General features: G+C 42.3%; 2 protein-coding genes across 2 annotated transcripts; one reads left to right on the top strand and one right to left on the bottom strand.

The window, feature by feature from the left end:
• The first annotated feature begins 135 nt into the window (after positions 1–135).
• LOC114516375 (serine/threonine-protein kinase mTOR-like) lies at positions 136–8371 on the top strand. Its single transcript, XM_028535831.1, is given in 5 exon segments — positions 136–1235; positions 1237–6538; positions 6690–6976; positions 7120–7441; positions 7645–8371. Coding segments are annotated over 5 exon segments (7395 nt in total). The 5' UTR covers positions 136–215; the 3' UTR covers positions 8109–8371.
• Positions 8372–8606: 235 nt separating this feature from the next.
• Positions 8607–12698, bottom strand: LOC114516377 (ATP-binding cassette sub-family D member 2-like). The gene is made up of 10 exons (XM_028535834.1): positions 11737–12698; positions 11458–11623; positions 11191–11309; positions 10996–11124; positions 10803–10964; positions 10462–10607; positions 10241–10386; positions 10016–10100; positions 9796–9921; positions 8607–9028 (listed from the first exon to the last, which is right to left on the bottom strand). The coding sequence occupies exons 1-10, from the start codon at positions 12625–12627 to the stop codon at positions 8824–8826; spliced, it is 2175 nt and encodes a 724-aa protein (XP_028391635.1). The 5' UTR covers positions 12628–12698; the 3' UTR covers positions 8607–8823.
• Positions 12699–12778: the final 80 nt, after the last annotated feature.

Genomic DNA, 12778 nt, shown 5'->3' with positions numbered 1-12778 from the left:
ATAATGCCACAATTTGCTGGCTCGGGAAAATTTACATAAAATGTTTCTAAAAAGAAACATTTCGCTTCGCAACATTTTTACAACAAAGGATATAAGTGGAAACACTGCTTCCTGTTTTTACTCCAATATGGCGAAAATAGGAGGGGTTGCTTTTTTCTAATTTTCTCTTTCAAAACCACGGCAATTCTTGGATTGTACAAGACGTGAGTTTCAATATGCTACAACAGATTGTCACCGGGCTGAAGTCCCGCAGTTCCGATCAGAAAATGGCGGCTGCCAAGCGTCTGCAACTACATGTCTCCACGGAACTTCGTGAGGTTTCAGCCGAACAGTCGACTGAATTTATGGAAAATTTAATTCATAATATATTTGAGATGACATCGAGCTCAGATGTGAGCGACAAGAAAGGCGGTATTCTTGCCATCATGGTCTTGATCGGCGTGGATCAGGCAAATGCTACGAAAATGCCGCGATTCGCAAATTATTTGAGAAATTTATTGCCATTCAACGATCCTGCTGTCATGCAAATGGCTGCCAGAGCTATGGGTAGATTAGCGCTAACCGGGGGGACATATACCGCAGATTACGTCGAGTTTGAACTAAAACAAGCCTTAGAATGGCTTGGCAATGAACGAAATGAGCCCAAAAGGCACGCGGCTGTTCTGGTCCTCAGGGAAATGGCGTTAAACGCTCCGACATTTTTCTTTCAACAAGTGCAACCATTTTTTGATAATATTTTTGGAGCCGTGCGCGATCCCAAGCAAGCAATCCGTGAAGGTGCAGTTGAGGCACTCCGTGCTTGTCTCATCATTCTCGCCCAACGCGAAACAAAACAAACTCAGAAACAGTCATGTTACAGTCAAATCTATGATCAAGCAAAGAATGGTTTTGAGGATACAACAAGCACAAAAGAGAAGGGGATGATGTTGACAAAAGAAGATAAAGTTCATGGTTCATTGTTGCTTATTAATGAACTCCTTCGGATATCTTGCATAGAGGGTGAGCGACATCGTCAAGAACTGGAGGATACTTACTCAGAGCATTTAGAAGATTTAACCAGTGTAGATAAACTTGGTTCGTCACCCCTCAAGAGCAGAATTCTTCAGCAGAGCAGCAGTCAATCCCAACATCACCTCGATATGACTTTGACCGGAAAATCCATCAATGATACGCATCACTGTCACAGTCGAATCTGTCGTGAATACCTTGAAGAAAAATTTGATGAGATTTGGCGTTGTGTCTAGGATGGTGTTCAAGTTTAGAGGCTCGCGTAATTCATTGATTCAACAAGCACTTCTGGTTTTGTTGCCACAACTGGCATCGTTCAGTCCTACAAAGTTTGTCCATAGGGGATACCTTAGGGAGACCATACCGTATTTATCTGCAGCATTCCGACGCGAGAGGGAAAGATCTGCAGCATTCAAAGCAAATGGTCTCATCATTCTAGCTGTTAGAAATCAAAGAAAAGACCTTGAGCTGTTGGCAAAGATGACCTTAGAACAAATCAAACAAGCGCTACCAATGAAGGACACTGGTCATAAATCTAAGCGTCAGCTTTCTGTAGACCCAATGGTGTTTGCTTGTATTAGTTGTCTTGCCAGGGCTGCTGGAAAGAGTATCTATAACCCTTTGAAAGAGCTATTACAACCTATGCTTTCTGTTGGTCTTAGTCCAGCTTTGACTGCTTGCTTATGTGATCTTGCAAGAGAATGTACACAACTGAAGAAAAGTATCCAGGATGGTTTGTTGACAATATTGTCACAAATTTTGAGAAGTCGGTCATCACGAACAACTCAGCCAAAGAGTTCAAGCCAGCCAAGTACTCCAGCTGGAAATGCTTTGTCAACCGACCAAGCGGAGACATCTAATATTGTCCTTGCTTTGAGAACACTTGGCTCTTTTGATTTCGATGGTCATCAGCTGACGCACAATAAGTTAATCCGTCACTGTTCAGAATCATTTCTTGCCAGCGAGAACAAAGATATTCGCATGGAAGCTGTGCGAACATGTTCTAGACTCCTTTCTCCATCAGTCAACCCGATGATTGTCCCCAATGCTCCACTACCCACAGGTCCGATCAGCCCAGCGTTGGAACAGCTTGTTTCAGAAGTTTTGGAGAAACTTCTTTTGGTCGGAATTACAGATGAAGACCCTGATATCCGTTTCTGTGTTCTCTCTTCTTTGGATGAACGATTCGACTCTCATTTGGCCCAAGCAGAATGTCTAGAGCAACTCTTTGTTGCTTTAAATGATGAAGAATTTGAAATTCGCGAAGTTGCAATTTGCACTATTGGTCGTCTCAGTGGTTTGAATCCTGCGTATATTATGCCAACATTAAGGAAAACGCTCATCCAGATTCTCACAGAACTTGAGTACAGTGGTGTGGGACGAAACAAAGAACAAAGTGCTAAGATGCTGGGTCATTTGGTCCGCAACGCACATCGCTTGATTAGACCTTACATGATCCCGATCCTCAAAGCTCTGATTCCTAAGCTTCAAGACCAAGATCCAAATGTTGTTACAAGTGTGCTTTCAGCTGTTGGTGAACACGCTCAGGTATGTGGGACGGAAATGAAAAGATGGCTTGATGAGTTATTTCCTATCATAATCAGCATGTTACAAGATGCATCATCCTTGTCCAAACGTGAAGTCGCTCTGTGGACATTGGGACAGCTGGTTGAAAGCACTGGATACGTGGTTGAGCCTTACCAAAAATATCCGAACCTTCTTGATGTTCTCTTGAACTTCCTCAAGACGGAGCAAGCGTCTAGCATCCGCAAGGAGGCTATCCGAGTGCTAGGTCTTCTTGGAGCATTGGACCCGTACAAACACAAGCTGAATCAAACTGGAGGAGTCCGTATCGATTCTGGTGTCAGTCAAGATACAGGTGAGAACGTAGAATCCACAGACAACACAACAAGTGAAATCTTGGTAAATATGGGAAGCGGACAACTTGATGAGTTCTATCCCTTGGCTGCAATTGGTGCCTTGATGAGGATCATGCGTAATCCATCTTTGTCGCAGCAGCATCCAAAAGTAATCCAAGCCGTTACTTTTATCTTCAACAGCATTGGTATGAAATGCGTTGCCTACCTTCCCCAAGTAATGCCTCCATATTTGACCGTAATCCGCACTTGTGAAGCAACTCTACGTGACTATGTCTTCCAACAACTGGGCATGCTCATTGGTATCGTGAAGCAACATATTCGCTGCCATCTTGACGAGATTTTCACCCTGATCAAAAAGTACTGGACAATGGACAGTTCACTTCAAACCCTCATCCCCCTTGTGGAAACAATATGCGTTGCAATGGGTGGCGAATTTAAGATCTACCTTCCTCAAATCATCCCACAGATCTTGAAGGTTTTCATGCATGATAACTCTACGAACAGGAAATACACTTTGAAGCTTCTGTCTGCCTTTCAGAAGTTCGGCTCCAGCTTGGATGATTATCTTCATTTGATGATTCCTCCCGTGGTGAAGCTCTTTGATTGCAGCGACATCGCAAACAACGTACGGCGGAGTGCTCTTGAAACCATTGAGAAGCTTTGCGAGCAGCTTGATCTCACGGATTTTGTGAGCAGAATAATTCATGCTGTTGTACGCACCTTGGACACGGAGCCGGAATTGCGCGGACCAGCGCTTGCTATGCTCTGTGCCCTTGTCAATCAACTAGGGAAAAAGTTTATCACATTTATTCCAATGGTTAACAAGGTTATGCTGAAGCACAAAATTCAACACAAAAGGTACGATGTAACAGTGGCCAGAATACAGCGGGAATCCTCGATGTCGTTTTGGGGTGATGAACCGTTTCTCGCATCTCCAAGACCTTCTCATAGCTCGCAAAGCTCTGAGTCAGCTAATGTCGTTGAGGCTGGTTTCAAGAAACTTGCGATGGGTGTAAATGGTTTACAAAGGGTTTGGTCGTCTGCACGATGCGTCTCCAAAGATGATTGGCTAGAATGGCTGCGTCGTCTAAGTCTCGAGTTTCTCAGGGAGTCGCCTTCTCCTCCGCTCAGATCTTGCTATTCTCTTGCACAATCTCATCCACCACTTGCAAGGGATTTGCTGAACGCATCGTTTGTATCTTGTTGGTGTGAACTTCACGAAGAGATGCAAAATGAACTCGTCAAGAATCTTGAGCATTCCTTGAAATCTCAAAATATCCCTGAAGTGACCCAAACTCTGTTAAACCTGGCTGAGTTTATGGAGCATACTAATATCGGACCGTTGCCTTTGAGCGGTGAACTACTTGGCCAGTGTGCATCAAAGTCCAGAGCTTATGCTAAAGCTCTTCATTACAAAGAACAGGATTTCCACAATGGCCCTACAACTGAGACACTTGAAGCGTTGATCAGTATCAATAATAAGCTACAGCAACCTGAGGCTGCGTATGGTATCCTTTCGTATGCCATGAAGGACCATGGTCCAGACATGAAGATGAAAGATTTGAAAGTGAAAGAGCGATGGTACGAGAAGCTTCATGAATGGGAGAATGCTCTGCAAGCGTACAAGAAGAAACTGGAGGAAGATCCTGAGGACATTGAGTATACTTTAGGAAAGATGAGATGCCTTGAAGCTCTGGGTGAATGGGGAGAACTCCATAAAGTCGCATGCCGAAAGTGGCCTGATGTGAGCGACGACACCCGTAAGGATATGGCACGTATGGCAGCCGCCGCTGCCTGGGGGCTTGGTAACTGGGAAAGCATGGAAGAATACACGTGCCTTATTCCACGCGAGACTTTGGACGGAGCATTCTATCGCGCTGTAATGGCCCTACACCAAGACCACTTCCAGCAAGCTCAGACGTGTATCGACGCCGCAAGAGATGTCCTGGACACCGAGTTGACAGCAAGAGCTGGAGAGAGTTATAACCGTGCATATGGGGCTGTCGTGAATGCCCAGATGCTTTCGGAACTGGAAGAAATTATTCAATACAAGCTTATACAAGAACGACAAGAAACGATCAAGTTGACTTGGTGGAACAGACTGCAAGGATGCCAGAAAGTTGTTGAAGATTGGCATAAAATCCTCCAAGTTCGGTCTTTAGTTTTGAGTCCCCAAGAAGACATGCAGTCTTGGTTGAAATACTCCAGTCTCTGTCGCAAGAGTGGCCACTTGGCGTTGAGTCATAAAACCTTAGTTATGCTTCTTGATAAAGATCCCTCAAAGAACCCAAATGAACCATTACCTACGACCTATCCCCAAGTAACCTTCGCCTACATGAAGTATATGTTCCGTAACGGACAAAAGGAGGACGCATTTCAACATCTTCAGCATTTTGTGCAGACAACCTTGCACCAGCAAGCTTTGCAATCAATCAGCCCACAGGATGAACAGAAGAGACAGGAACTGTTGAAGCTCTTGGCTCGAGGTTACTTGAAACTCGGTGATTGGCAGACGGATCTTGGTGGCTTTAATGAAGACACTATCCCGAAGATCTTGAAGCACTACCAGGCCGCTACGGAGAACGATCAGACGTGGTACAAAGCGTGGCATCAGTGGGCCTTCATGAACTTTGAAGCTGTTTTGTATTACAAGAACCGACAGTACATGAGCGATGATCAAGATGACCCAACAAAAGCCATGGCTACGAATCCTATCGTCAACTATGCCGTCCCAGCTGTTCACGGCTTTTTCAAATCAATTGCTCTCTCCAATCCCGGGAATAGCCTTCAAGATACACTTAGGTTACTTACCCTTGCTTTCGACTTCGGGCAGTTGCCGAGTGTTTATGATGCTATCGTGGAGGGAATGAAAACAATTGAAATTGATACATGGCTGCATGTTATTCCACAACTTATCGCTAGAATCGATACTCCTCGACAGTTGGTTGGTCGTTTGGTACAGCAGCTATTAACGGACATCGGGAAACAGCATCCACAGGCTCTGATATATCCGTTAACCGTCGCCTCGAAGTCGTCAAGCTCCGCCAGATACAGTGCAGCCAACAAGATCTTGGATAACATGTGTGAACATAGTCAGGTGTTGGTCCAACAAGCCTTGATGGTCAGCGAGGAATTGATTCGAGTCGCCATCTTGTGGCATGAACTTTGGCACGAAGGATTGGAGGAAGCCTCGCGACTTTATTTCGGCGAGAAAAACGTGAAAGGAATGTTTGCTGTTTTGGAGCCATTACATTCCAAGATGGAGCGCGGTCCGCAGACTTTGAAAGAAACTTCATTCAATCAAGCACATGGCCGTGATTTAATGGAAGCCCAGGAATGGTGTAAGAAGTATCAGCGATCTGGAAATGTTAAAGATCTCACGCAAGCGTGGGACTTGTATTATCATGTTTTCCGCAAGATTGCTAAGCAATTGCCGCAACTTACCTCGCTTGAGTTACAGTACGTCTCACCGAAATTACTCATGTCTCGAGATCTGGAACTGGCCGTTCCAGGTACCTATGAGCCTCACAAACCCGTGATTCACATAGGTCATGTCCATTCTTCCCTGAATGTTATCATTTCCAAACAACGACCAAGGAAATTAGCCATCACCGGCAGCAATGGGGCAGAGTTCATGTTCCTATTAAAAGGTAAACAAATATAAAACTCAAACAAATTAAACTTCATTTAAAACCATCTATTTATGTACAGTCAATAGGTGAATTTTTGAGTTATAACTTTGCAATTTCGTTGTTGGTGTTATTTACCATCTTTTTGAACAACAAAAATCTATCTATACAGGGCATGAAGATCTTCGTCAAGATGAACGTGTCATGCAGTTGTTCGGTTTAGTAAACACTCTATTAGACAAAGACCCGACAACCTCGAAACGACATTTGAGTATCCAGCGTTACTCGGTCATTCCACTGTCTACAAACTCCGGTCTCATAGGATGGGTCCCGCACTGCGACACACTCCACGCACTTATTCGTGACTACCGCGAGAAAAAGAAGATCCTATTGAATATAGAACATCGGATCATGTTGAGGATGGCCCCCGATTACGATCACCTCACGTTAATGCAAAAGGTGTGTAGTCTACTGTCCATGTTGCAGGATTCATACTATGGTTTGATATAAGTTAGAAATGTAAACAAACTTACTGATTGTTCTAAAACGAACTCCCTCTTAATCGTTGTAATTAAAGTAATGGTTATAAATTAATTTCACAGGTCGAGGTGTTTGAACACGCGCTAGCAAATACACAAGGGGATGATTTGGCAAAACTTTTGTGGCTGAAAAGTCCAAGTTCTGAGGTCTGGTTTGACCGTCGTACAAACTACACCCGCTCATTGGCCGTCATGTCCATGGTAGGCTATGTTTTGGGTCTTGGTGATCGACACCCTTCAAATCTTATGCTGGATCGACTTACTGGCAAGATTCTTCATATTGACTTTGGCGATTGCTTCGAGGTCGCTATGACACGCGAGAAGTTCCCGGAGAAAATCCCCTTCCGCCTAACAAGGATGTTGATCAATGCAATGGAAGTTACAGGTAAGCGTGATTCTCACTGATGTTACGTGATGGTGGTAATTTATGGTGAATGATGGTGACTGATCTTGGATGGTGGTGGGATTTATGGAGGGTGAGTTCTGGGTGATGGTCATTTAAGGGTAAATGATGGTGAGTTGTTGTGACATAGTAGCGGTGATGATTGACACTTTTATGCAATTTATTCTTTACTTACTTTTTCCAAGGTATTGATGGTAATTATCGTCTGACATGCCAGCGTGTGATGAGCGTTCTTCGTGAAAACAAGGACAGCGTCATGGCCGTGTTAGAAGCCTTTGTTTATGATCCTTTGCTCAACTGGCGTCTCATGGACACCATACCCAAAGCAAAGAAATCAAAAGGACGTTCCGACTCCATCGCGGACAGTGGCTCTGACATGTTAGAAAGCGTTCAACATGAAGTACCCAACAGGAAAACCGCTACCAATTTAGAGCAGTTGCATTCCATGGACAAAGAGAGCCATGAGCCTGAAGCGTTGAACAAAAAAGCTGTGTCCATCATCAACCGTGTTCGCGATAAGCTGACTGGAAACGACTTCTTAAACCATCCCGTACGCGATGTGAAGACACAAGTCGAGTTACTGATTGACCAAGCGACGTCATATGAAAATCTGTGTCAGGGTTACATTGGATGGTGTCCATTTTGGTGATTTTATATATCCATATGATAACACTGAACTATATATACTTCTGTTCAGTTATTGATGTTACAAATTAAGGTAAATTAGAATGCCTGCACAACCAGCCACTCCCAATTAAGAATGATTATGTGTTAATAGTTTATGGGGTGAAGGGCGATATTAAGAGTTTGTTATGACTGGGGTTTAGGGTAAACACTGGGACTGTTGCTATAACTTGATGATTTACTTCTAGTAAGAAAATACCTTTAAATTCGACGATGATTTTCCATTAATTTTGTTGGCATATTTTTGTCGCGCTTTGCTGTGCTGAACTTTAGGTACAAATTGTGCTCGGCAACTTTTTTTACTTTTAGCAGTTGTTTTTGCAAACAAACAACTTTGTGCAACTTTAAGCTAAAGTTAGCTTAACTTTAACACTAATCGTTAAACGGATAAATTTGAAATAGAGTGATTTTCTGATTGCTCGAATTCTTATTTAATTTAAAAGTCTTAAAAGAAAGGATTAGATAAAATAAAAAAACTTTACTCCCTCGCCGTCAGCACTGATAGGCCAGTGGTAAGGCTATGGCCTACAATTTAGTATAAGAATCCCTGCATCGTTTTGAACCACTCTCGGTTGTTTCCAGTAACAATGGAACTTAATCAGAACTCTTCTTCTAAAAGAAAGCCTTAAAAATTTATCCTCCAAAAAGGGATCTCTTAACTGGTCCACCAGAAGCAGGTCTTATTTAGGCTTAGGACGAAGTACAGAATCTTCTCCAAGTACATTACATAATTCGTTCAATCTCTCTTGCATCTTGGGCACTCCAGAAAGTTGAGATTCCAATTGTTGTTTTTCCTCATGTAATGTGAGTCGCGTTGCTGTATCCAAGACCTCCCAACGCCAGCCTCCTTCACCGTCAAATTGAAGCAAATGTGTGTGGAATTTCCTGAAAGAGTCAATCATATGACGGGTTCACCACCTGTTTACAGGGACATCAGATAAGGTAAGCAAGAAAATTAACTTGACCTGTTCATATATTTAATCTTGATCTAATAGATTTAATCTTAATCTGCCCGGTAGTCACGGGCAGTGTTCATAGGACTGAATTAAATTGCATTTCACAGTGATACTTATTCACTTTGAAACACAAAATACTTGTATAAGAAAAATAGTTATTTTCCTATTTTTATAACAAAAGGTGGACTAGGTGCTTTTTATTGCACTTTGCAAAGAATATCCACCAAAATTGTATCCAATGAAGATACTAGTCCAAATCCTGTTCGAGACAGCGAAAATGTTTCGTTGTTTTTACATTTTAAGATTAATATGAATTTCATATCTCTGAGAAAGGTTCTGTAATAGAACTGAAACGCTGTATGTCCTCGAAGACGAGCGCTAAGTCGTCACGAAAATTTTGTGTATGCACTTAATAGGATGATAGAACTCGCTATGTCTCCTAGTTTGTTTGATAGCCAAATTGACGGAGCAGGGTTTCTTAATAAAGTTACCCGAAGATGCGAGTTCAAATCCCGCTTGAGACAACTAAAATTTTGTTGTTCTCTACAGTGTCAGGTTGATATGAATTTCATATTTTTACGTTTAAAGAGTAGCTACTGGGTTAGGAATCAGTTGAAGTGGTGGTTCGCCACTACCACCTGATCATTTCTAGTTAAAAGTTTAGTAGTTTCGTTCGCCGGATTGCATCAAACTAACCACAAAGATGCTCGATGTGAAATAGTCAACAGAGTAATGCCAAGATCTTTTGCAGCTTGATATATCTTTCCTTCCACATCGATACTCACAGCGCTTGTACATTCGTCCAGCAATGCAAACTGTGGCCTGGGTAAATACAAAGAGACAACAGAATGATTGTGAAGATCTATGGCGCATTTACCTTAACAAACGACAATATAGACAACGACAAACTTCGCACCTTTGATAAAATAATCTCGCCATTCCCATACGTTGTTTTTCACCTCCGGATAGGATATCCTTCCAATCACCAGTAGCATCCCAACCTAGATCCAAAACAAAATGTCAAGACAAACTGTCACGAACAAAGCGTAAAATCCAAAAATTCGTAAAGGACAAAACTCAAACGGGCTCGTAGAGAAAAAACCCACTCGACTTTCGTTCTGGGTCAACAAGGTTTACATACCTCCTTCTCTTCGCACAACATGTTGTAAATGGACAACACCAAGAATATCTTCTAAATCTTCATCTTTTAGACCTTTCTCTTCCATATCAGCTCTAGAGTCCGGATAGATGACTTGATCACGTAAAGTTCCCAGCGTCATGTACGGCCTAAGAAAGACACGCAGTTTGTTTCAGAAGAAATACTGGAAAGCTCAATTTCCTTACCTCAATTGCCATCCTTACCTCTGAGGAATATAAAACATGTGTTTGGGATGTGGTCTGCTCAATCGTCCATTGTAAATAGGCCATAATCCACTGAGAATTCTAAACAATGAACTCTTGCCACAGCCGTTTGGGCCAGTAATAAGGAGATGCATGTCTGCTTTAAGCTATACAAAGTTTAAAATTCACAAGCTGATAAAATTCCTTAAATGCTTTTGCCTTTTATTAAAGCCATGTTATAATAACACCAGTTGTTACTGGTTGGAGTAAAACTACTCCCCATGGAAAGAGCGAACCAGCATATTCACCATACATAATCTAATGGATAATTTACTTTCCACCCAAAAACTTTCCATATATACCTCAAAAGATAACTTTGAGACAACCACATCACCACAAGGTGTGATTATCGGCACTTCTGAGAGATTGATGTGATGTTCAGAATCATAAATCTCTCCTCCTGGCAAGCTGGCCACATCAACAACCTCTCCATGTCTGTGATCAAGGCTGATCTTGACCATATCCTCATCAATCATCATCAAAATCTGAGGATGCTGTTTCCTCAGAAGGACTTTGATTCTCCAGAGCTTTTGACATACTCCGACAATATTTACCCCCCTTCAGATCTTCAAACACTGTTATCATTTCAGACACACGGGAAGTATAACCAGCCAGTTCAGTGATCTGAATGAGGAATACACCACTTATTGAATGTTTAGCAATTTATACAACAATGCAGAAGAGAAGTACCTCTTTATAGGATGACATTATCCTTTCAATAGCATCAGCTCCAGATACCAAGAGTTGTCTTGATGTGGTGAAAAAGCGTGCTCTTTCACCAATACCACCATCACGTTCCCCTTCTGTCTCTACAAAAACAGCAACAGAGTTACATTTGCTAGAAAAGAGTTACACTTGTTAGACAACACAGTTTGAGATTTCGCACAATGGCCACTAAGAATCTCTGGATTTGTATCTGATTATCTGGTAATAGGAATCAAGATGGATTGAACTTACTGCTTCCAAACATCACAGGGAATGCAACCATAACAAAGCCAGCAGCACCCCAGACATACTTCATCAGGAACTGTTCTAACATGATGTACCAAAGACGTTTACTGAAGAGCAGCTCCATTTGAGAAGCAAGGGATTGATAGCTGTTCCATAACAATGAACATTCCACCTAGAGATTGAAAATGTAAACATACTCTAATATGGATATTTTTCAAAGTGGGAGACCTCATGCAAAGGTAGACTTCCTCATGCAAAGGAAGACCTTAGAAAGTGGCCTCTAACCTTTGCCCCATCATAAAATGCAATTTCCTCAGCATTTGTAACAATACGAGAATGTACAAAACGTAGATTCCCTCTGCGCTGCGACTCTTCTGCTACCAGCTTACCAAACTTTGGTGAGGCTACTCGGAGAATCTGACCTGATACTGCAATGACAACTGCAGCAAGCGTCAAAGGTAGACGCCCACTGGAACCTTGTTTCCTTGCAATCCGATCTAAGGCTACAGAAACCATCACCGCATCTAATATAGGTTTCGACAGATGGGAATACAAATGTGCAACTGAACGACAAAACAACCTCAAATCCTCAGTCAGTCTTTCATCAGCATTACCTATGCGATTATCAAGATTTCCTACTCTGTAGTAGACCTGACTTGAAAAGTACAAATTGTACGTGTACTTAACCAGCCTTGTCCGAAATGCAAGTGCTAGCTTGCTTTCTAAATACCGAAGCATGCTGTTTGTGAAAGTGGCAGGAAGAGCCATTCCAAGCCACTGCGAGAGACGTATTACAAAGTTTGTAAAGTCCCTTTCAACGACCGTCTTCACCAAACGACCATCCAAGGTTGCAATATAAATGGATAAAAATGTTCTGACGACAAGACACGCTGAATGCAAGGCCAACAACCCGAATTCTTTACACCAAATACGAGGAATAAAAATTTTTAAAAGTTTGTAGAATTGTCTTAAAAACTCAAAGTTAAAGGCTGGCGTTTTGCCTTGGGTGTTGTCTTGGGCAGATGCTTTGCTGGTGGCAAACTTTTGATGGAGATAAAATCGCAAATATTTTATAAAACAAGGCCCATATTTCTTTGCAAGAAATACAACAGCAACAGACCCTGCGACCAATCCAATGGTCTGGTATTGTTGCCTTGGCCTGCTGAAAACTGGCATTTTTTAAACGCAACCCTTCTCATCAGATTTTTTACTTTGCGTCCGCCATTTTGAAACGTATCGACTCGATCGGATACGCGACAAGTGGAGATTTTCTGGTTCTCCAAATTTGCCTTTATTATATTTTGTATCGCAGCCAAAAAAATTCTTC

The sequence above is a fragment of the Dendronephthya gigantea genome, unplaced genomic scaffold, assembly GCF_004324835.1.
Source record: "Dendronephthya gigantea isolate DGI-Jeju-01 unplaced genomic scaffold, DenGig_1.0 000005F, whole genome shotgun sequence".
Classification (NCBI taxonomy): domain Eukaryota; kingdom Metazoa; phylum Cnidaria; class Anthozoa; order Malacalcyonacea; family Nephtheidae; genus Dendronephthya; species Dendronephthya gigantea.
Note: the sequence above shows the minus strand (reverse complement) of the source record. Positions and strands in the feature narration are given on the sequence as shown.

Coding starts and splice junctions, on each gene's coding strand:
- LOC114516377 (XM_028535834.1), bottom strand. CDS start 12,627: ATGCCAGTTTTCAGCAGGCCAAGGCAACAATACCAGACCATTGGATTG. Junction 10,965..10,995: donor AAAGTCCTTCTGAGGAAACA/GCATCCTCAGAT, acceptor ATGATTGATGAG/GATATGGTCAAGATCAGCCT. Junction 10,387..10,461: donor ATGTTTTATATTCCTCAGAG/GTAAGGATGGCA, acceptor TGTCTTTCTTAG/GCCGTACATGACGCTGGGAA.